This window comes from Garra rufa, chromosome 12 (assembly GCF_049309525.1).
Source record: "Garra rufa chromosome 12, GarRuf1.0, whole genome shotgun sequence".
NCBI classification, from domain to species: Eukaryota; Metazoa; Chordata; class Actinopteri; order Cypriniformes; family Cyprinidae; genus Garra; species Garra rufa.
Window position 1 is genome coordinate 8,241,852 of NC_133372.1, and position 24,792 is coordinate 8,266,643.

Consider the following 24,792-nt stretch of genomic DNA (forward strand, 5'->3'; position numbering starts at 1 on the left):
GTTAACATTAGTTAGTTAACATGAACTAAGAATGAACAATACTTGTACAGCATTTATTTATCTCATTTAATTTCAGCATTTACTAATGCATTAAAAAAGTTGTGTTTGTTAACATTAGTTAATGCACTGTGAACTAACATGAACAAACAATGAACGACTATTTTTATTGACAGATTAATACATAGGCTACTGTAATAAATGTATTGTTTATTGTTTGTTTATGTTAGTTAATACATTAATATTAACAAATTACACCTTATTGTAAAGTGTTACCAATATATGTATTATTATTATTGATGCTTATTATAAAACCACTAAACTTTTCATTAAGGTTATTTTTTCTTTTGTATTAACTGGATTAACTCTTTTAAATTAATAACATTATTATATTAGGTATTTAGCCTATTTAAAACCTTTATTTTCCCACTTTTACTTTGAAAAGTCAATTGACTGTTTTAATATATAAAATTTTTTACGGATTTAATTTTTATTTAAGGCATGTAAACTGATTTGGTTAAAGTTGATTGTAAAAGTGAAGGACAGATTTGGTGGTAGATGGTGGAATACTTTTTTTAGTTAAAGTGGGACAAATCATCAGCAAAAGTGGGACAGTGGTGTTTAGAAAGGTTATAGTGTTTAGAAAATATATATATATTTACTGCAATTGAAACACTACAAAAATCATTACCACTTTTCTGCTAGTTATCCACCATAATTTTCCCATAAGAGTGGGTGCGGTCATTTGTAAAATTTTATGGGTCTGACTTCCGGTCTCATCCACGTCCAGCTATTTTTAGCTGTACAAAACAGCTCGTTTTGCTTTTTGATATTGCAAATTGGTGTGTCTTGCCATATTATTTTAATGTTTTATCTTAATTATAATGACACTGGTTTGTACAAACAGTTTTACCGTTTACTGCACGTTGTTATTCTTCTCATTATTTGCCTATAGCAGCTAATGAACGGGAAGTCTCACCCATAACCTTACTTCTGCGTTGAAGAGTAAGGCGGAAAAAAAAAAAAAAGTCAAATTAATTATTATGCCCCAGCTAAAGAAAAAAAATCAGCTTGAGGTGGTGAAGGCATTTGTAACTTGGTAGATGGTTTGTTAATAGAGCAAAGTGGTGTTCAGGAAGATCTATCAAGGTCAACTGTGGCCTCAAAAGCTTGTAGTCCAGCTGATCCATCATCTAAATCAGCTTTGACCAGCCGCTGACCATAAACGACCAGCTTAGAGTAGCTAAAAGTCACATAAAACCAATCACTACAATGTGGCTGTCAGTAATTAAGCAGGATTTATTATTGGATAACACGTTTCAGTATATGTTAGCTCATAAAAGATGATTAATGATAAAACGTCCCACTTTTCTAAATGTCAAAAGTCAAAGTGACAATTATCAACTTACTAAAACATGTCCCACCTCAAGTCCTACTATTTCTGATAAGATTTTTCAAGACATTTTTAATAAAAATTGGATTCAGCAATGTTCAATGTGTTCCAGATTGCAAACAAACAAAAAAAAAAAACATGTTTTTGCTTTAATTAAAGAAAAAATTGGTGGTCAGGTTTAGTTTCACTGACAGACACTGGAGACAAGACATGAAGTGCCGTCCCTCCCAGGAACTCTAATGTCTTTAAAATAACACTAATGGCTTCTCCACTGAAGACGAATCACCAGTGAAATGCCAGAACTATTACCAAATGATACTGGTAGGAAAATTATGACAGTTCTGTGTCTCCTTCAGTGGCGCAGACATTTTTTCTGGTCCGCGGTGACCGCACTGTTGACAGCTTGAAGATGTTACTGGTATTGCTGAATACATTTTAATTAGAGAGCGTTTTTGGCCATGCATCAGAAAATAATCTGTGGACAGCAAAAATACTAGAGTAAAAAGGGATTACCCAGAGCCTTCTATCAATCTACAACTTCATATTTAATTCAGTAGGTTTTAGAGTAGTTTCACAGAGTCAGACTGTTGACTACTGGCATGCCGTCTGGTCCACTTTACGACTAATTCTAACATGAATTAAATAAGCAGGTATTTGGCTAATAGGTAAAACTAAAGCGTTTATGTCATGTTTAGAGATGGATAAATCAACTATGCTAGGATAACAGAACAACGTGAAACAAAGTGGTAGCTTATTCAAACAAAGGCACAGCCAAACCCATAGAAATTAGTGAAATATGTGTGTTGGGTTTGCGGTCAGAATTTCCATCCATTCAAAAGTCCTGATGATTTTACGGAACAAGAACCGGAATATGAAGCGGAACATACGTTTGTGCTCAAGCATATCACATTTACTTGCTAGTAAGGGCCTCAAACTAAACTCTGGATATCTAATGCCACAAACCTTACAAACTTTGTCAAATTCAGTGACTTGTCTTCTTTCTTGGAAGCATTAGTTGTAGCAGTCGTATCCTGCAAAGCACAACGTTATACCCCTAACAGACTTATACAAAACTGTGCATCAACCTTACCAATCAGAACATGTATAAAGGAATGCAATGTTTTATTCATTACTTTTAAAACACAAAAACTTTAAGACAGGCATATAGGCTAAAACCAATAATAAAATGTCCATAATCACCTAAAATCTAACCTAAAAGTAATAAAAAAAATATTTGTAAAGCATTTAAAAAAATAAAAGGGTCCATATGTGCACTATTCAGATTCACAGTCAAGAATTGTCACCGAAAAAGCCCCACTGCTTTCTTCTTTTTCGGCCGTGAGGTGGAGCGTTCTTCAGAACCAGCAGCAGCGCTTGATGGTAACGGGACAGTCTGAAAGAATCATTCAGAGTTGGTTTTAGTTCCTTTAAAGGAATAATCTGGATCCAAAACCATTGATAATTTAACCTTTAATCTGTAGCATTTGTTAACTGCCGCTGAAAATGATTTTGACTCGTAGCTTGATTTGTATCTGCAAGTGTAAGGTCAAGCATTCAATAGTTGCCCCATTGACTTCCATTGTAGGTGCTTTTTTGTTTGAGCTTAATTTATCCACCTTATTCTTTAACGAGGAAATAACAGCGGAAAATAATGATGTGCAGTAAACAGTAAAACTGTTTACACTACAAACCAGTGTGTTCATAATTAAGATAATGCATTAAAACACACCAATTTGCAACATCAAGCAGCAAAACCAGCTGTTTTGTACAGCTTAAAATAGCTAGAAGCAGATGAGACTGGAAGCTACACCCATAAAATTTACAAATGGCCACATCCACTCTTCTTGGGAAAAATAAGGTGGCTATTCAACCCAGATTATTACTTTAATCATATGGTCAGGTGAGTAACGTTTTGTAGCCTGTTTAGATGCTTATTCAAATTGTCCTTTTGTTGAACTGACAAAAACAAACCCTGGGTTCATGGCACAACGGTTCTCTGAAAGAATTAAACTGTTATTTATTTTGTTAAATTAAAAGAAAAACTAAAGAGCAAACCTGTTTGCCGTCTGCCACCCGAGGTCTTCCTGATGATCCTCTGACATCATTCTGTTCTTGAGAAGCCAGTGAAGAACTCACATCTGCACAGCACAACAGACAAGACAAACTGCTCAAAAATGACAAATGTCATCATGCTAATGTTGTTTCAAATCCATATAACTTTCATGCATCCTTGGAACAAAAAAGGAGACAAAAACAAGTTCCAAAGACATACAATAGCTTTGTGTGCATGGCTATAATTTAAAGGGTTAAAGAAAATTCTTTAATTAATTACGTCGTTCCAATCCCATAAGACCTTCGTTTTGTCTTCAGAGCGCAAATTGAGATTTTTTTTTTTTATGAAATCCGAGTGCTTTCTGACCCTGCATAGACAGCAACGGTACTACCACGTTCAAGGCCCAGAAAGGTAGTAAGGACATCATTAAAATAGTCCATGTGACATCAGCGGTTTAACTGTAACTTCTTTTCTATGTCAGTCTTCGATGCACATTCACAACAGTACCACAACACATTCTTCTGCTTGGAAACAAGGTCAAGTGCACCTGGGTTCTGCGTCAGAACGCTGGCTCCTGCATCAGCAGCACAACACGCATGTGTCATGGTACTCTCATGAACATGCGTCGAAGAGTTATTCAAGACAGAATTTTCATTTTTGGATTAACTATCCCTTTAAAGTCTATGCATGTGTTCACATGTGGTAACTTTACAGTACCTTGCGAAAGTATTCATTTTTTTCACGTTTTATGTTGCAGCCTTGTGTTAAACTGCTTTAAATTACTTTTTTTCCCACACCAATCTACAGTGCATATTATGACAAAGCAAAAACAGAATTGTCACAACTTTGTAAATTTATTCAAATGAAAAAATGAAATAAGTACACTGCATAAGTATTCATACCCTAAACTCAGTACTTAGCTGAAGTCTTTTTGGGTATGATTTCCCCAAGCTTTCCCCTTTTGACAAGTATCTGCCATTCTTCGCCTCTTCACCTCTCAAGCTCTGTGAGGTTGGATGGGGACAGACGCACATTTTCAAGTTTCTCCAGAAATATTTGATTGGGTTCAAGCCCAGGCTCTGGCTGGGCCACTCAAGGACATTCACAGAGTTGTCTATAAGCCACTCTTGCTGTGTGCTTAGGGTCATTGCCCTGTTGGAAGGTGAACCCTTCTGCCCAGTCTGAGGTTCTGAATGCTTTGGACTAGGCTATCTCTATATTTTGCTGTGTTGAGCTTTTCTTCTACTCTGACAAGTACTTCAGGCCCTGTTGCTGAAAAACAGCCCCACAGCACGAGGCTGCTACCAGCAGACTTTTGGAATGATACTGCACAGGTGATGAGCAGTGCCTGGTTTCCTCCATACATGATGCTTGAAATTGAGATTCATTAGACCAGAAAATCTTGTTTCTCACATTCTAAGATTCTTTAGATGCTTTGTTGCAAATTCCAAGTGTGTTTTCATGTGTCTTCACTGAGGAGAAGATTGAGTCTTGCCACACCACCATAAAGCCCAGATCGTTGGAGTGTTACAGTGATGTTTGTCCTTCTGTAAGTTTCACCCATCTGCATAAATGATCATGGAGCTCAACTAGAGTGACCATTAGGATCTTGGTCACCACTCTAGCCAAGTCCCTTCTCCATCAATTGCTCACTTTGGCCAGGAGGAGGCCAGCTCTAGGAAGAGTCGTGGTTGTTTCAAACTTCTTCCATTAAGGGTAACAGAGACTACATGCTTCTGTGAACCTTTAATGCAGCAGAACTCTTCCCCAGATGTGTGGTTTGATGCAATCCTATTTCTGAGCTCTGCAGGCAGTATTTTTTTTTTTACCTCAGGGCTTGGTTTTGTTCTGATATGCATTTTCAGCTGTTACAGCTTTTTATTAAGATGGTTGTCTTTCCAAATCATACTCATTCATCTGAATTTGCCACAGGTTAACTCCACTTGAAGTGTGGTAACATCTACAAGCAATATGAATGCTCCTGAGCTACATTTCAACTGTCCCAGATAAGGGTATGAATACGTATGCAATAGAATTTTTAGCAGCCAGGACATTCTGCAAAACATTTCCTTTCATGTTCCACAGACATACAGGTTTGGAATGATTTCTTTAACTCATGCACTAAGCTCAGTGTGTGTGAGGCATTAACCTGCGGTGACATCAGTGATGTGCTGGCGATCGGGTGCGTGATGTTCAGACACGTGGTCGTCTTCTGCCGCAGGGCTGCTGTCAGCAGAGCGTTTGCGCTTCTGACCCGATTTCCCTGAGCTCACGGCCATATACAGTGCCTGCAACTCTGAGTCAAAACCCAAACTGTCCAGCGTCACACCCATCTGTGGAACAATCTAGTGGACAGAAAAGAGAAAATGACCACATCATAAAGAAAGAGGAGACATTTAATTACTTATTAGACTCCACAGAGGAACTTGGACTATTGCTTTTCTGACTACTATTCATTTCTTCAGATGGAAAATGTTTTAAATGGAAAAATGACTTATGTAATAGTATATTTTTGGGATGTATGTATGGGTATGTGATAGCAAAGCAGAATTTTCAGCACATGTGTCACTAATTGAGTGTCCTTCAGAAATCATTCTAATGTGCTGATTTGCTGCTCAAGCATTTGCAATAGCTATTTTTATTATAAGTGCAGAAAACAGCTTTTGCTGCACGAAAATTTAATGAACAGCATTTATTTGGAATAGAAATCTTGTGTAACACTGAAAATGTCTTTACTATCACTTTAAAATAATTTGCTGAATAGCAAAGTGTTGCATGATGCTGCATCCACACTGATAAGTGTCAGTATAAAGTCAGAATCAAGTACATAGATTTTAGAATAAAATTTTGAAAATGTAAAATTTTGAATCCTTTTTAAAAACAAATGCTTAAAAGAATGCATTATGATAATTTAGAATTTATGAGTGAAATTTTCCTAACTCTAATTTAAAAAATGCAACAACAAATAAGTCTTAATGGTAAAGGTCGGGTGACAGCAAGTTCATCAGGGTAATGGTAAAGATGACTGCAGTCACACATTTCCCAAACACATTCTCTTTCACAACAGAGAGGACAAATTCTCAAAATTAGCTTGCCAAATATTGACCTGGTGAGATTGGTGACCACTGGATGAATGAAGGGCCCCTAAATATACGTGTAGACGTTTGGGGTTTACATTGATTTATTTTTTATTATTTGTTTGTTGAAATATCATAAAAATAAATGAATGCTTTGAGTTCCTCTTTGGGGACAGAGAAGGCAATGTGAGGAGAGAAGCCACAGTTCATGAGTGTGCACTTCCTGTCTCCCCTCAAATCATTTCTTTCATTTTTTTCATCTTCTGGTCATATCAATTGAGCAGTTAAGTTGTTCTTCTGAGAGATTTGAAGCAGAAATTGATTATATATGAGCTGTACAATCACACCGGTACCAGGTCAGATGATCTACACCAGCATGGATATCATCCATCATCACCTGTGTGCGTCTAAAAGGGAAGTGTCAGGAAAAGTGGTTCATGTGTTAGTGCATCATGTTGATACACCTATTCATAGCTGGTAAACAGCATTGGCTGGTTTTTAGTGGTTTGTGGAAGAACTCTGAACCAGTGGACTCTAGTGGAAGATTCCAGAGTGTGTCTTGATTCTTGTTCTGTGTTCAACACTTGGTGAAGGGCAAGCATGTACTTTTGAGTGTTTAGTAAGATATTGAGACAAACTACCACTTCATAAAAGACTTTTTCTCAAATGAGCGTGAAAGTTCATTAAAAATACAGAAAAAAGTATTATTGCCATTTAAAATAACAGTTTTCTATTTTATTATACTTTAAAATGTAATTTATTTCTGTGATTCAAAGCTGAATTTTCATTAGCCATTACTCCAGTCTTCAGTGTCACACGATCCTTCAGAAATCATTCTAATATGCTGATTTATTATCAATATTTTTTTGGAACCTGTGATACTTTTTTCAGGAGTCTTTGATGAATAGAAAGTTAAAAAGAACTCTTTATTTTTCTTGCTATGTCAAAGCTATCTTTATAGTAAAAGCTGAGCTGGAATAATACAAAAGTAGCATGAACACAAAATACAAACCAAGCAAACACAAAAATACAGCAGTTAAAATTATACAAGATTTTTTCAAATAACATATAACAAAACAATTCCCTGAGTGAGCGTACTTCATAAAAAAGTTTTTAAATTTGATTGCTACACCCTTTTCTATTTAAATATATTTTAGAACTTTTTGAAATATATTTTACATAATTTTCAGCAGTTACTTTCATCCAGGGTTCCTGCAGATATGAACAAGTGGAATGTAAGACTTTTTAAGACCTTTTTAATACCACCTTATATGAAATTTAAGACCTAAACCTGTAATGGAAATAAATATTATATTACATGCATATATGTAATATTTAATGTGTTTAATGTAAAAAGTAAACACAAATTCATGGCTGTCATAAATTAAATTTATTACTACGATATACAGTGAACTTTTCATATCAGCAGATACTATTCCACACAAAATATCCCCATAAAAGTACCACTAAAAATATCTGATGTAAAAAAAAATTCTGAAGCAATATTTTCATCAGTGCTCTATTAGCTTTTACATCTTAAATCTGCATATTTGATTTACCTTTATAAAGGCCTTTTTCCTTTACTTTTGAAATGTATGCATTACCTTTGAAATTTATTTTATGAATTTATCAAATTCTAAATGGCTGTTAGCAGTGAGATTACATAATTTACACTGCAAAATTAAAAGTGAGATTAATGTTTTAAATACATTTATTGATTTATAAATATATAAATTAGAAATGTTGGGTGTGGAGGCATACTTTTAAACACACTAAACTACCAGCAGGTGGCGGTAAGTCACTTCATGAGCGAATTATTTCAACTGATTCGAGCAAAACGCTGAATCATAGCAAAATGTTGCTTGGAGAATGCTTCTGCTGCGATCCTTGTTTGGAACTATTTTCGTTGGTGAAACAGAACAAAACAGTGAAAATATTTTGTCTAATATGTAAGTAACTACTTGACTAACTACTTGTTTATTGAGCTAAAATAAATGTAACATTTGTAATTGTGAGAATTTTCAGCAAAAAGCTCACTTGGTATATTACTTAACTATATCATGTTCTAAATAAACTATACATTTTAAATTTTTACCTCAGTGTGTTTCTTTAGAGTGCTGTTACATTCATTTGTTTTAAAGTATGTCACAAATAGACCAGAAATACACTATCCATTATCAATTTCTGTTTACGTTAAATGTATTAAAATATGAATCTTTCTTGCCTTTCGATTCTTCGCTAGTTGTTTTTGTCACTTCAGTTTTAATCAGGCGGTTTGTTCGGTCCGGCAAGTAAAAAAAAAAACATTTTAAAAGTATCTCCAAGGCTGGCGGTCAGCTAGCTCGACCTATATTTATTATTATTATTGGGAACATTATATACAGAAAAGGGTAGTTTGACTGTATTCTGCTACTGCGATTCTGTCTGAAGACGCAGTAACTTCCAAAGAGGGAGAAAAAAAATCTACAGTTGTTAGCAACTGGCCTTAGCCAATCCCTATATTCAGTTTTTTCAAGCTAAGTATCGCTAAACTTGCACTTCCCCATAGCTAAAAAGTTAAATCCATTTTACTTCTGCGGTACAATCCGAGAGAGACTCGCGCCAATAACAGAAAGCTGATTGGCTATTGCATGTTGGTCTCATTTGTAGTTTAAATACAGCAAATTATATTTGGAATAGTGAAATAAGGAACTACAACACCACGGAAACAACAAAAAGAGAATTTAAATGAGCATTAGAGGTAGCGTTACATGGACATCGGAAAAATAAGACCTGTGTAAAATTATTTAAGACATAGAATAGCGAATTTAAGACTTTTTAAGGCCTAAAATTTTGATTTTTAAATTTAAATTTTATTTTAAGACCCCGCGGGAACCCTGTTTGGTTTCATCATACATTTCTGTCACTTTTTATCCATTTAATGCATCATATACAAAATAAACAAAATGCAAATAAACAAAAAAATCTTATTAACCCCAATTTTTTGGAAGGAAATTGGATGTTTTTTAATCATTTCTATTATTCTCAATTATAATTTTTATTAGATTCTCATGACTGTGATAGCAAATGACATTTTACTGAAGACAATTTAGGACGTGAAGTACTTAAATGCGCAAGAAAAAAAAGCACAGAAAAGAAAAGTACAGAAAATACTAATAATTGTAAAAGTAGACTTTACTTTCTGTTGCTATCTATACAGATCAAATTTTTGATCTGGTGTTGAAATGTGACCCACACCTATTTTTAACAAATAGGTGTTAACAGAATATTTTTTAAAAAAATTGAAACTAAGTAAAATACCTCAGGTTATGGCAAGGAATTACCACCAAAGAAAATAGCCATTTTCTGAACACTTTGCTAAAAAAGTCTTTAAGAAGCAATTCACAAAGCAGCTCACTTTTGTTAAGACAAAATTATGTTGAAAAACAAATTACATTTAGGGGAGGTATGATGCAACCTCATGTATACTGACATATTTACACTATTAAAGAGTTGAATTATCATGTTAAACATGGCCAAAGTTTCAAAAAAATGACTTGATGTATGACAAAAAATTTCTTTGCCCAAAACCACTAACAGTAAATATGAATAAACTGCATTTTCTCCTATATTACCTGATTTTAGGCACACACACACACACACACACACACACACACACACACACAGACACACACACACACACACACACACACACACACACACACACACACACACACACACACACACACACACACACACACACACGCAATCTATAAGGAAACAAATAAAGGCAGGTGAAGTCTTAAATGGGCGTCATGGATTGAACCCTGAGAAGAGCTTTATTTTACAGGCCTCTATAAATCTGTCCTCACTCTCATTCAGGCAAACCCCCTCCTAAAAATATCTATTACCTCTTCCTCTCAGTTCCCCCTCTGTCTCACACTCCCTTGATTTCTTTATTAGTGGTGCGCATTAAGACAAACATCACATTATTATCATACTTAGGGGTTAGGGATTTAAACAAACCTTAGCACAAATTATGTGGCCTGTTGAGGAGAGCTGTGTTTACTTTTCTACATGACTGGACAATTTTCGCAGCAATAAAACAGCTAAAACCTCCCATTTTTGTCGTGGGCAAAACTTCTGCACAAGCAAACACCACTATTTCTTCAGAAAGCATAAAAATGTAGTTGTTATCTCTTTTTGCTCTCTATTTTTACATATTCTACAATGTTTCCATTCCATCTATTACATTTACGAGAGTGACTTGTGTTTGATGGGATGTTACTCTTGTTCTGGCTGGCAGGGCAGCTCTTCTCAGGGGTTCAAAGTAGGCAGAGTAAACCACAGCCCAGCTACAGCTAACTAATTACAGATCAGAGCTCACCCTGTGGAAAACTGGACCATAGCTATGGAGAGAGAGAAGGAATAACAGAAAGAGAGACATCTGACCTCGAGAAGCGCTCCTGAATGGGTTTCATGGTTATCAGATTGGGGTGATTATAAAGGCCAGGAGCCAAAAGCTTCAATTACAGGAAGACGTCTTGAGCTTTAGCTGGAATTAAGGCATGGACACCTGACAGATTCTAGTGTCTAACAATAAAACACACATTTACACAGGGGTGTAGCAGTTACGAGGTAAATCAGGGACATGTTTCCCCCTTACTTTACCCTATATATTTTACTTAGAAAGCTGAATTTTCAGCATCATTATTCCAGTCTTCAGTGTCACATGATCCTTCAGAAATCATTCCAAAAAGCTGATTTGCTGCTCAAGGAATATTTATTTTTATTATCAATGTTGAAAACAGTGCTGCTTAAAGAAATAGTTCTCCCAAAAATGAAAATGTTGTCGTTTACTTACCCTCATTCTGTCGTTCCAAACCTGTACTAGTTTCTTTCTTATGTTGAACCAAAAATAAGATGTTTTGAAAACGTTTAATAAACCAAACAGTTGTTGGTCTCCATTGACTTTCATAGTAGAGAAAGAAATACTATGGTAATCAATGGGGACCATCAACTGTTTGGTTACAAGCATTCTTTAAATATATATATATTTATTATGTTCAACATTAGAAAGAAACTCATACCAGTTTGAAATGACATGAGGGTGAGTAAATGACGACAAAATGTTTTTGGATAAACCATGATACATTTTTTCAGGATTATTTGATTAATTGAGAGTTCATGCATTGGAAATCTTTGGTAGCATTATAAATGTCTTTACTGTCACTTTTGATTAATTTAATGCAGCCTTGCATTTTTTAACCTTACTGACACCAAACCATTGAATGGTGGTGAAAGATAAGATACTAAACCCCTCCCACATTTACATACTGATTCAAAGTAATCTGATTACCGATATACCAAAAGTAATCTATAGGAATCCACAATATCACATTAGAGTAAGAAGTGTTTTGAGAAGAAGTAGTTATTTCTGTTTAGGGCACACTTCTTTGTCACAGAAAGCTTAAATTCCTCATTCTTGTGTTATTTATTCTCTAGTTCCACTCAGGATTGGTAAAGCTGTGCATGTAGAAAGGAAAAGCCAGGAGAAAAAGAGTATAAAGATCACAAATCAACCCCCTAAACCTATAAGTGTTAAACACTGGTGCACTGTAAAATAAATTGCAGCTGCAATTGAAATTATTAACCCCCCCAGAGACTGCAGCACTTTACAAATACAAGCTTTTCTGAAGATTCAGGACTTTATAAAAATTGCACCTATAACATTACTAGCATATTTGAGTGATAATGTTAATATATAAATGTAATTGTTTTTATAATTTTTTTATTTCTACACTAAAAAATGCTGGGTTATTTTTTATCCAAATGCTGGTTTCAGCCATCGGTGTCATTTTATTGGGTTGTTTCGAATATTTTTACACATGTGCTGAGTAGTTTTCCTGCACTCTAAAAATGCTGGGTTATTTTTTTAACCCAAATGCTGGGTTCAGCTTGTTGAGTCATTTTATTGGGTTATTTTTTAATATTTTTCACCCAGGTGTTGGGTAGTTTTTCTGAGCTGCTGAGTCATTTTTAAAGGGTTATTAAATATTGGGTAATTTTTTTCTATCCAACCACTGGGTTGAGCATGTCTCCGGCAAAACAACCCAGCTGCTGAGTTACAGCCAGAGTGCGAGCTTTTTGCATCCTCTACAGGAGAGAGCGAGCGGTTCTTGGACCCACCAGGCACTTTGTTAGAATACAGAATTTAATTTGATGTTAAAATATCTTCTCTAATCTCAGTACCGTTTGTGGGCAGGTTATAAAGTCAGTCACGGCATCTTTCAGCTACGAGTGAAACACGAGGCGGCGATCTGAGGTGGTTTCCTCTGCGAACAGCAGTTCAACATTGGCTTAGATTTCGGGCGACACAGGCATGAGAATTACCATTATTATGTTGAAAAGTGATTACAGAGAATGACTGAATACACTTAAATTAAAATGCTATTTTTAAAATGTTCTAAAATGTTTTTTTTTTCCCCCAAAATGCTTGTTAAATGAGTTTAAATGTATGTAATATTGTAAACTATGCTGTATTTATCCAAATAAATTCTTATATTTTTAATAAATAAAGTCTTATATTTTTGCCTTGAAAGTCTTGAAATTCTTGCTTAATAATAAATGGTTATCTTTTGATTATTGCTGTTGCCTCTATAATTCTGGGTGTGATTTTTAATTTCCAGTCCATTTTAAGCGAGCAAAATAATAATTTTTAAACAACAGTTGACTTAAAACAACAAATGCTGGGTAAAAACATTTAACCCAACCAGCGGAGTTAAAATAACCCAGCATGTCTTCTGTCCAACATTTACCCAGCACTGGGTTGCCAAATAACCCAAGTTGGGTTGTTTTTAAGCCAGCATTTTTAGAGTGTCTAAAAATTGTCATAATTATTCAACCCCACTCATTTGTATGGTCGGAAACAAAATTGTTTTAAAACACAATTAAACTTTTATAAACTCCATTAGAAAACAGAATTAGCTTGAGCTGTTACACACACACACACACACATACATACAGTTAGTCCATGCCTGTGCTGAAGTTTGAGTACGTAATATGACATTCAACTGAGCTCTAATAAAAGCTATAGAGAACAAATAATGTTATTACTTTAGAAAGTCTAAGGCTATATGAAGACTTCCAAGGTATTAAAAGTTCCTAGAGAACTAAGATTGTATTATAGAATGTTTTACAAGAAAATACTATTTTACTTGATGAAAGATAAAAGCAAATAATAAAAAGGTGCACAAATATCACAATTGTAGTTTGAAAGAATAACCTCAGCCATATCTAGAGACTAGAGGTCGTCTCTTTTATCTCACGTCAGTTTCAATAACTTTTGTTAAGCAAGGATACAGTAAACTGATAAAAAGTGACAGTAAATACATTTGTAATTTTGCATTAGATTTCCATATCAAATAAACGTGGTTCCTTTATACTTTCTATTCATCAAAGAATCCTGAAATATCAGTTTCTGCAAAAATATTTTACACTGATAATAATATTACAATTTTTCTTAAGTACTAAATCAGCATATTAGAATGATTTTTATGGAGTTTAATGGAGTAATGATGGTGAACTTTCTGCTTTGCATCACAGGAATAAATCACATAGACCGGTATTTTAAACTGTAATAATATTTCACAATATTACTGTTTTTACTGTAGTTTTGATCAAACAAATGCAGCTTTGGTGAGCGTAAGAAACCTCAAACTCTTGAGCAGTAGTGTATACATCTAAATGTGCCAGTTCTTTACAGTAATAACTTCGTAAGAAGGACATCTATATGTATATAGGCATCAGATACATGGTTTGGGGTGTTTTTGCTGGTCTTTCGGTGTGGCAGTGGGAAGGGTCACTCCGTCAGTGCCAAACCCAAACTGGTTTCTCAACTCACCCGGTCAAATTTTCTCTTTTTATGCCTCAACCCTAAAAAACCAACAGTTTGCGTCACTGAAACACATTCACACATAAATACATTCAACCCCAAAAGACCTGCATAGAGGACAGCACGCACACTAATACGGACCCTAAAACAAGTCTTTGTGTTAATCAAGTTCAGTACACACACCCACTTAAAACACAAAGTAAACGTTCACACTTTCCTCTCCCCTCGAAAAACCTGAGTAAGCGTCACCGTTCTGAGGTAAACATTCTCAGTCTTTCAAACTCAGCTTTACCAACTCATGGGAACATGTCTTTGCTTAAGTTTTGAATGATCAAAAGACAGCACTTCAAACAGGTCTGTTCATCTATTCATCAAACACACACTCTCATCCGGGCTTCTGCCGATCAGGAATCTCAAGAACAGCCTTCATTTTTCCAGAGACTTGCTATGTTTGTTTGGCATTTCAGTGAGACATTTTTCCAAACACACCTTCATTTTAATTCTGACTTGGGTCTGAAATGATTCTTCAGCGTGGAGTGGAATTTCCCATTGTATTGCAAGACAGCGGCAGTCAAATGACTTTGATATGTCCAAAAAAATCAAATAACGTGCAAGCTCACATTACAGCAGACACAACACGTATTGTTAAAAATCTGGAGGCTTTTTCAAACCATGGCCTAGGAGGTAGCAAATGTGCTTATTTTGTCAAATTTCATCCAGTTTTGATACAAAATAAAATTTTATCAAATAAAATAGAAATTGGTAGAGCCAGAGAAAGCAAATGCGACTCTGAATATCAATTATTGACATTTAAAAAAAAAAAATAAAAAAATAAAAAAATCACAGATTAAAAAATAAAAAAAAATAAAGTCAAAATGAATCCAAGTTAATTTAAAAGAAAAATAGTATAAAATAGTGCAGATAAGCACTGGTCTGATAAATAACTCTTTTCTATTTGAATTTATTTTTAACATAAAATCACAGAATTTAATATTGAATAATTGAAATATATAATTTGCAACATTAACTATCTTTTCTGTCAATTTTGATCAATTTAATGTGCCCTAGCTGAAGAAATGTATACATTTCATTGCTATACTGAATGGTAGAGTTTATAATATTTAGATTGGCAATATTTTTTCATTTCATGTTCTTAAATGAAACCTCTAATACTCATCAAGGCTGCATTTATTTGAAAAAAATACAACAAAAACAGTAATATTGTGAAATATTTTTACAATCAATTAATGAAAATAGCTGTTTTCTTTTTTACTATTTAAAAAAAAAAAATGCAATTCATTCTTATGTTGCCAAAGCTGGATTTTCAGCATCATTACTCCAGTCTTCAGTGCCACATGATTCTTCAGAAATCATTCTAATATGCTGATTTTTATTTATTTATTTCAGGATTCTCTGATGAATTGAAAGTTCAAAAGAACAGCATTTGTCTAAAACAGAAATCTTATGTAACATTATACACTACCGTTTAATACAAGTATGGAGTAACATCTATTATTGGTGCCACAGTAGGTTGGAATTCCACCAATTTAAGAGGCGACTAGTATCTCAGCGTTTGGTACAGTGGGCGAGTGGGCGAGTAGACTCACATCCTTTTCTCACACCACCAAGTCAAGCCACACATATCTGACTGTACATTCACCAGGCCAGTGAGAAATACCGGTGGATTCGCACATATACACTGACAGAGATCAAACACCCGCCTATCAAAGGGCCCACCTCACGCAGAAAACACGGCTGCCAGCACTGGAATTAAAGCTCATGCCTGAATCCAATAAATAACTCGCAGCCACAAGAACATTACTCATCAGGAGAACAAAACACATAGTTATGCTCTAAATTACGACTGCGGCTTTGGCTCCTCCCACTGTGGTCAGTGTGTTTGTAATGACCGTAAGGCACAGTGGACAGATGCGTGATTGACTGGCATTCTTGCTTAAGGATGGTGGTATGAACAAAACCCTGGTATGAGTACTTAGAAAATATGTCAATAGCTTTGCTGAATATTTAGTGAAAAACAGCTTAAAGGTAAATAAACAGCTGTTGGCGCCAATAGCCTTGTGGGCAGTGCGCCGACATATGGTGCAGTTGCGCCTTGAGTGTCCCGTGATCGAATCCTGCCGCGGACCTTTTCCCGATCCCACCCCCCATCTCTATCTCCCATTCACTTCCTGTCATGTCTCCACTGTCCTATCAAAGAAAAATTGAAAAATACCCCCCTCCCAAAAAAGTAAATAAACAGCTAATGAATTAATATGTGACAACTGGAGTCACCTGATGGTTGTACAGTTGAAGTCAAAAGTTTACATACACCTTGAAGAATCTGCAAAATGTTAAATCATTGACCAAAATAAGAGGGATTGATTCAGCCGGGGGTGAAAACTTTTTTGAATTTGAAAATCAGGGTAAATTTAACTTATATTGTTTTCCAGGAAACAAGCATGTATCTTCTGAATAGCAGTACTAAATGAAAAGTATATGATATTAGGCAAAAAACACATTCATTCTGTTCAAAAGTTTTTACCCCCAGCTCTTAATGCATCATGTTTCCTTCTGAAGCATCAGTGAGCGTTTGAACCTTCTGTAATAGTTTCAAATACGACCCTAAGTTGTCCTCAGTGTGAAAAGATGGATCTCAAAATCATTCAGTTATTGTTGGAAAGGGTTCAAATACAGAAAAATGCTGAAAAACCAAGAATTTGTGGGACCTGAAGGATTTTTCTGAAGAACAGCAGGCAGTTCAGGAAAAACGAATCACTCATGAACAACTCATAAATCACTAAACAAACAAACAAACAAACAAACAAACAAACAAACAAACAAACAAACAAACAAACAAAACAGCTGTGGATCATTCGGGTAACAACACAGTATTAAGAATCAAGTGTTTGTAAACTTTTGAACTGGCTCATTTTTAAGAATTTAACTATTATTTTTTTCTTGTGGACTATATGTAAACATCTTTTATGTGAAATATCTTATTCAGGTCAGCACTAAATAAAAAATAACATGCATTTTGTATGATCCCTCTTATTTTGGTCAAATAATTAACATTTTGCAGATACTGCAAGGTGTATGTGAAGTTTTGACTTGAACTGTAAATCAAAAGATCAAATCATTCTAAGCAACTGAATCATACTTCAGCTTTAGACTTCAACTACGTCTTCAGCTTTAGACTGTGTAACAAATGATTTAAAAAGAGATTATTAAATCAGATGAACCAGATTCAAAGGCACTGTAAAACAGCCAGTCAAAAGACCACAGATTAGTTGAATTGTATCCATTAAATCCAACATTGTTCACACTGAAAATTTGAGATTAAAAATCTAAATGTAAACTTTAATTAATAATGTAAGTTTATCAAAGTTTTGCAAAGTTGAAAATGTTAAAACAAATAAACTATATGACAAAATGTAAAAGATTCTGCATTATTTCTACGTCTCTAATCAGATTAGGACATTAGTAACATTAATCAGGTATTTATCATCTTTGTATCTATGCTTTTTTAGTACTTTTTATATTTTGAATTATTTTAATTTTTTTTTATTTTTCATTTTAATTTTAGTAAAAGTTTTACAATTTTTCAGTATTTTTGTAATTGTTTTTAATTATATATATATATATATATATATTTTTTTTTTTTCTTAATTGTCTAAAGAGTTTTTATTCATTTTTTCTTTAGTTTACTTCAGTTTAATTTTTTTATATATATTTTGTTTAATTTCAGTTTTTCAGTTTATATCAGGTAATGAAAACATTTTTAATAACTAACTTTGTTAATTAATATGTATATGTATATTTTTTATATATTTCGTTTAATTTCAGTTAATGTTCATATCAGGTAATAAAAACAGTTTTTATGGTTTTAGTATTAGTTACATACTGTATAATAACAGTAGATTTTATTGCTTCCATTAAAGCACAGATTCATCTTCGGATCATTCTCAAGTCAAACGAAATTGTAATCAAATTTGTTTTAAAATGTAAAAATAATCAAAAATATTCAAATAAAATTAACAATTAAACTAATTAAACTGATAAATATATATATATAATTAATGTATTATGTAAGCGTAAAAATCTTCAACAATGGAGCAGGGGTAATGGATCTACCATGGTATAAACACTACAGTTTTCCCATCATATCGCCCTAATCCCACTCATCACTAAAAAAGCGGGAAATACTCAAACACACACATTTATGGCGGGAAAAGAAATAAAACCTCATCCCGTCAATAGACAGTTCAGTGAGGCAGCGCTACAAGTGAGCTGTCACTGCAAACACTCTTCGTCCTCCACAAACCACAGCCTAATTATACACTGTGTGTGTGTGTGTGTGTGTGTGTGTGTGTGTGTGTGTGTGTGTGTGTGTGTGTGTGTGTGTGTACGCATGTGTGTGGTGACCCTCAGCTCTGAGTCAAATAAAGATCCAGTCTCTCTTTCTGTCTAGCTTCCGCAATTCCCTCTCCCGTAACAAACCCTAGAACAGCAGTAGAGCCCTGTCTTTAGTACATACATATGACTGAATCATGGTGTCACATGCATGCTAGTTCTGACGGAGCTGGTTTACCCTGGGTATATTTAGCAGGAGACTCAATGTAAAAATGTTTCGCACCTGTGTGAAGAAGTTCTCCCTGTACTTATGCACCTCAAACGGCTCCGTCTGTAGTCTGGCTGTGAGGGCAAAGTAGATGAGAGTCAGTGAGCTAAAAACAGACACAAGAGAGTATGCAAGCAAAACTGCACATGTGATGGTTACCTCTACTGAGGACAGCTCCATTCTCCTGATAGTCCTGTATCTCTGCATCCTTCCGAGCCAAAAGAGCTGCTAGATCCTCCACTTGCCGCTGCAGGACTCGACTCACTGCCAGCAGGGGGCGCACCAGCTGCCTACACACCTGATTCACAAGCACAAACATACTGTATTTTGGTTGACGCATGCATTTGTGAGGCCTCGGGATCATCAACATGATCTAAATTTTTCTTAAAAAAAAAAATTATTACACAATCTACTACATGTCTTCCGTTATTTGGTTGTTTGTAGACTACCAGTCAAAAGTTTTTGAACAGTAAGTTTTTAATGTTTTTTTAAAGAGGTCTCTTTGATCCAAAGTATAGTCAAAAAAGTCAAATTTTGAATTTTTTTTTACTAATTAAAATAACTGTTTTCTATTTGAATATATTTTAAAATGTAATTTATTTCTGTGATCAAAGCTAAATTTACAGCATCATTATGCTAGTCTTCAGTGTCACATGATCCTTCAGAAATCATTCTAATATGCTGATTTGCTGTTGAAGAAACATTTTTTATTATTATCAATATTAAAAAAATTGGATTTTTTGAATAAAAAGATCCAAAGATCATCATTTTTTGATTAAGAAATTATAGAAATTAATACTTTTATTTAGCAAGGACGCTTTAAATTGATCAAAAGTGATGATAAAGACATTTATAATGTTACCAAAGACTTATATTTCAGATAAATGCTGTTCAAAGAAACCTGAGAAAAAATTCCACTCAGCTGTTTTCAACATAAAAATAATAATAAATGTTTTTTGAGGAGCAAATCTGAATTTTTGAATGAATTCTGAAGGATCATGTGACTTAAAGGTCCACTGAAGTGCCTTGAAACACGCAGCGTTATTCTATGTGGTGACGTACTTTTAACTGAAACAAAAATATATCGCCCAGCCCCGCCCACTAATTTTGAATAGCCAATAGCGTTCCATTTATATCTGCTCGGGGAAGAGCCGTTCAGCTCGGTAAAGCCGCATTTGTAAGCTTATGACAGCCACAGACTAATAAATTACCCCACAGATTCAATATAAAACTTGCTAAAACGAAATAGTGATCATTATCATGCTGAGGCTGTGTAGTTTAATACATGCCGACCGCACATATGAGCGCTTATGATCAGCTCCGCGTCTCTGTGTAGGGGGCGGGACACTACGGACTCTAGAGAGCATTTGATTGGACAGAACGTTTGATGAGAAACTGAAGTGCACGGTGATATCATCCAAATCCTTGATTCATATTGGCGGAAGTGACGAGACTGTAAGTTTTGAATGCCCATATCTTGTAAACGCGAATTTTGTCTTTGTTTTGCAGCACACTAGTTTATAGATCACCTTAAGGCTAATATATTCATACTAAAAGCCAAAAAACTTTAATTTTGATTTCAGGGGGACTTTAAGTAATGATGCTAAAAATTCAGCTTTGAAATCACAGGAATAAATAACATTTTAAAATATATTCAAATAGAAAGCAGTTATTTTAAATACAAAAATTTTGCAGGACTTTTGATCAAACCAATGAGCGGAAGAGACTTCTTTAAAAAACATTTTAAAAATCCTTTTGACTGGTAGCTTATAGACTAATTAAGTTAAGTTAAGTTTGTAAACATTCGGGATGTGCAGAAAACCCAGGAGAGATAGCTTTTATGGCTAGAGAATTACACGGACATGGTACAAAATAATTTGATTTAAAAAGATCATAAATAATATTTATTAGATGTCATTTTCTAAATGTTCTCCACATATGTGACCCTGGACCACAAAACCAGTCATAAGTGTAAATTTGTCGAAATTGAGATTCTTACGTCATCTGAAAGCTGAGTAAATAAGCTCTCACAATTCTGAGATTATACCTCACAATTCTAATTAGGAAAAACAACTCGTCATTCTCTCTTTTCCCCTCGGCTCAGAATAGGAGTTTATATCCTACACTTATGGCTTTTTAACCTCAGATTTGACAAAATCACAATTTTTTAGTTAAATCGAGTTATAAAGTCAGAATTAAGAGATATAAACTTGCATTTGTGAGAAAAAAAAAGGCAGAATTGTAAGATAAAATAAATAAATGTTATGTAAAAATGTTAATAGTAATAGGTTTAAATAATATTTCATGCTGGAACTGTAGGGCTAATACAATGTATGCTTTAAAAATAGAGTAATCATATTAGTTTTCATCCATAGTATGTCCGTTTATACATCTGTGTTTAGCTTCAAATGGTCTTTGACGACAGTATTCTATAAAAATGATTTGCATTCTGAGTTTGACATCAAAAGTCAAAAACATATTTTTTTTTTCTCTTATTCCATGGATTTTACCCATTTACCTCCACTTTTTCTGCAACCACTATCCGAGCGCAGTTGCAAGTGACGTAACTGTAACATCTACTCCAAATTGGTCTATATCACAGCTGCTTTTTATTTTATTAGATAAGGTTCATACCACGCCAACAGGTGTTGTGGTGCAGCGAAACTCCCAGTAGAATGGCAACCCAGCAAGCTCACTTTTGAGTTTGACTGTCAAACTGTCTCCAAGCTGTTCAAGAGTAACGTGTGCAGCAGAGATCTGATCATCATCTTGACTGGAGAAACAAGGCCGTGCCACCGAACACATATGAGAGAAAAAAGCTTGTGTAGGAGCCCTCAGACGCTTATTCAGATCCTTTCATATAGATAGAGAGAAAAAAAGATCATAAATCAGAATGGTTGACAGGCTAAAATGACATTAGAACAAATTGTGATGATAAAATAGTATCAGATTGTGATATTACGTACCATAGTCAGTGTTGGGGAAAGTTACTTTCAATAGTAATGTATTACAATATTGCGTTACTTCCTAAAAAAGTAACTAATTACGTTACTTAGTTACTTTTTAAGGAAAGTAATGCGTTATGTTTACTTTTTAAATCTGGGCAGGGCTTGATTATTTGTTGTTAATATAAAAAGTTTGATTTTTAGCAAATGAAAAAGCCCTTTCACGCCAAAAAGTGAAATGAATAAACCTAAGGCTGAAGGAAAAGTAAATTCATGTCTGTACAGTAGAACTGTAGGAAAAGGAAGTTCAACAGCACAAATGTTAGTTAACCTAAAGTAAGTTTTGCTTATTAGTATGATTGAATTGGATCAACAAAGGTCAGCAGCAAAGACACTGGTTAATATAATGGGATTAAATACATAAAGGAAAAAAAAAGTAACTGGCGTTTATCAGATATTTTCTTGTAAATGAAAAAGTAATGCGTTACTTTACTAGTTACCTAAAAGAAGTAATCTGATTATGTAACTTGCGTTACTTGTAATGCGTTACCCCCAACACAGACCATAGTACTGAAAAACATTTCATTCTTATAGGTTTTGGCATAATTATATCATTCAGAATGACTTTAGTTGATCAAAAATACACTGACTTGATACAACAGTATGTTTAATGTTAAAGAAAGATATAAGAGCTAACTGAGGTCCAATTTCACTTCTGAAGTACTGAATTAAAACACTTCAATTAGATAGCAGCAGTGTTGTATATTCTTGCCTGTGCTCGACTCTGGATGTCATCTGTGGTCATTTCTTCTTCCCACACAGTGTTCAGGTCACTCAGCAGAACCCGGTACTGAGTGTCACCGAACCAGGCTTTGGCCAGTAGATCAGAGCCACCGATATTCACTGGCACCCATGGGAGAGCAAACAGGTCTGCTTCCATTTCCCCACAGCACACTTTCCACAATCTACTTGATATAAACAACAACCAGTGTTGGGAAAGTTACTTTTAAAAGTTATGCATTACAATATTGAGTTACTCCCTAAAAAAGTAACTAATTATGTTGCTTAGTTACTTTTTATGGGAAGTAATGCGTTACGTTACTTTTGGGTTACTTTTTAAATCTGGGCAGGGCTTGCTTGTTTGTTCTTAAAGGTCCACTGAAGTGCCTTGAAACATGCAGCGTTATTCTGTGTGGTGACGTACTTTTAACTGAAACAAAAACATATCGGCCAGCCCCGCCCACTAATTTTGAATAGCCAATAGCGTTCCATTTATATTTGCTCGGGCCAGAGCCGTTGAGCTTGGTAAAGCCGCATTTGAAAGCTTATGACAGCAAAGTCTAATAAATTACCCCACAGATTCAATATGAAACTCTTGCTAAAACGAAATAGTGATCATTATCATGCTGAGGCTGTGTAGTTTAACACATGCCGACCGCGCATATGAGCGCGTTTTATCTGCTCCGGGTTATTGAGTCTCTGTGTAGGGGGCGGGACACTACGGACTTTAGAGAGCATTTGATTGGACAGAACGTTTGATGAGAAGCTGAAGTGCACTGTGATATCATCAAAATCCTTGATTCATATTGGCAGAAGTGAAGAGACTGTAAGTTTTAAATGCCCATATCTTGTAAACGCAAATTTTGTCTTTGTTTTGAAGCACACTAGCTTATAGATAACCTTAAGGCTAATATATTCATACTAAAAGCCAAAAAACTTTAATTTTGATTTCAGGGGGACTTTAATATAAAAAGTCATATTTTTGGCAAATGTAAAAGCCTTTTTACACCAAAAGCCTCAGGCTTAGAGAAAAGCAAATTCATGTCTGCACAGTAGACCGCAGAAGAAAAAATGTCAACTCTTCAGCAATAAAAAAGGAAAACAAATGTTAGATTATCTTGAGTAATTTTTGCTTATTAGTATGAATGAATTGGATCGTCGAAGGTCTGCAGCAAAGACATCGGTTAATAAAATGGGATTAAATACATAAAGGATATTTGTATTATTTAACATATTTAATGAATGAATTTCACTGTTTTTATTAATTTTGAGGAATACTGTATCTGTTTTTTTAGTGAAGAACTTTTTAGTGAAGAACTTTTTAGTCAAGAATTAATGCATGTTCACATTTATTTGAGAACTAAAGTAACATCTTAATCACAATTTCTCTCAACATGGGGACAGGAGAGCTTTTAATTAATAAATAAATAGGGAAAAAAGTAACTGGCGTTACTTATTTCAAAAAGTAACTTAGATATTTTCTTGTCAATTAAAAAGCAATGCGTTACTTTACTAGTTACTTAGAATAAGTCATATAATTACGTAACTTGCGTTACCCCCAACACAGACAACTACACATATTTATAACAAATTACATATTTTTTAGATGAATACATTACTTAAATATTTACAAAATAGACGAAAACGACATACAGTAGATTTCTCAGTGCCAAAACAGCTCCTCTAAAATACTAGCTACCACAGTTACTATGGTATAACCATGGTACATATGGTTTCAGCCATTCTTAATAAATAAAAAATGATATTTATTACCTACTTGTGTTCGTTTTGCGCAAACCGAGACAGCTTTAGACGTGTTTTTACTATAATCAAACAATATAATACTGCACTATGAGGGTGAAATCTGCATTATTTCGGTTCTATTGCTGAACGTAACAGGTCTCACGCTTCCTTCTATGCTTAAACAACTGACTTGGACAAAACAGATAGTTAGCATTGACATTTAGTTAAACTAGAACTTTACAAAACTTTTAAAATGTTTAATGGGTGAAAAATTTACCAGGATCTACTCACCAACAAGGGGCCGTTACGCCTG

The 24,792-nt window shown here is 34.5% G+C and overlaps 1 protein-coding gene across 1 annotated transcript; it reads right to left on the minus strand.

Annotated features, from left to right (window-relative positions):
- Window positions 1–1,276: 1,276 nt before the first annotated feature.
- nhej1 (nonhomologous end-joining factor 1) lies at window positions 1,277–24,792 on the minus strand. The gene is made up of 8 exons (XM_073852378.1): window positions 24,771–24,792; window positions 22,729–22,921; window positions 21,646–21,864; window positions 19,171–19,309; window positions 19,027–19,085; window positions 5,593–5,788; window positions 3,446–3,528; window positions 1,277–2,783 (listed from the first exon to the last, which is right to left on the minus strand). Exons 2-8 carry the CDS (start codon window positions 22,894–22,896, stop codon window positions 2,691–2,693), a joined length of 957 nt encoding a protein of 318 aa, XP_073708479.1. The 5' UTR covers window positions 22,897–22,921; window positions 24,771–24,792; the 3' UTR covers window positions 1,277–2,690.

What these genes read in the sequence shown, in the direction of transcription:
- nhej1 (XM_073852378.1), bottom strand. Translation starts at nt 22,896, where the DNA reads ATGGAAGCAGACCTGTTTGCTCTCCCATGGGTGCCAGTGAATATCGGT. An exon ending in CCACAACACCTGTTGGCGTG is followed by an intron (nt 19,310 to 21,645) that starts GTATGAACCTTA and finishes CTTGTGAATCAG; the next exon opens with GTGTGTAGGCAGCTGGTGCG. An exon ending in CATCACTGATGTCACCGCAG is followed by an intron (nt 3,529 to 5,592) that starts GTTAATGCCTCA and finishes TGTGCTGTGCAG; the next exon opens with ATGTGAGTTCTTCACTGGCT.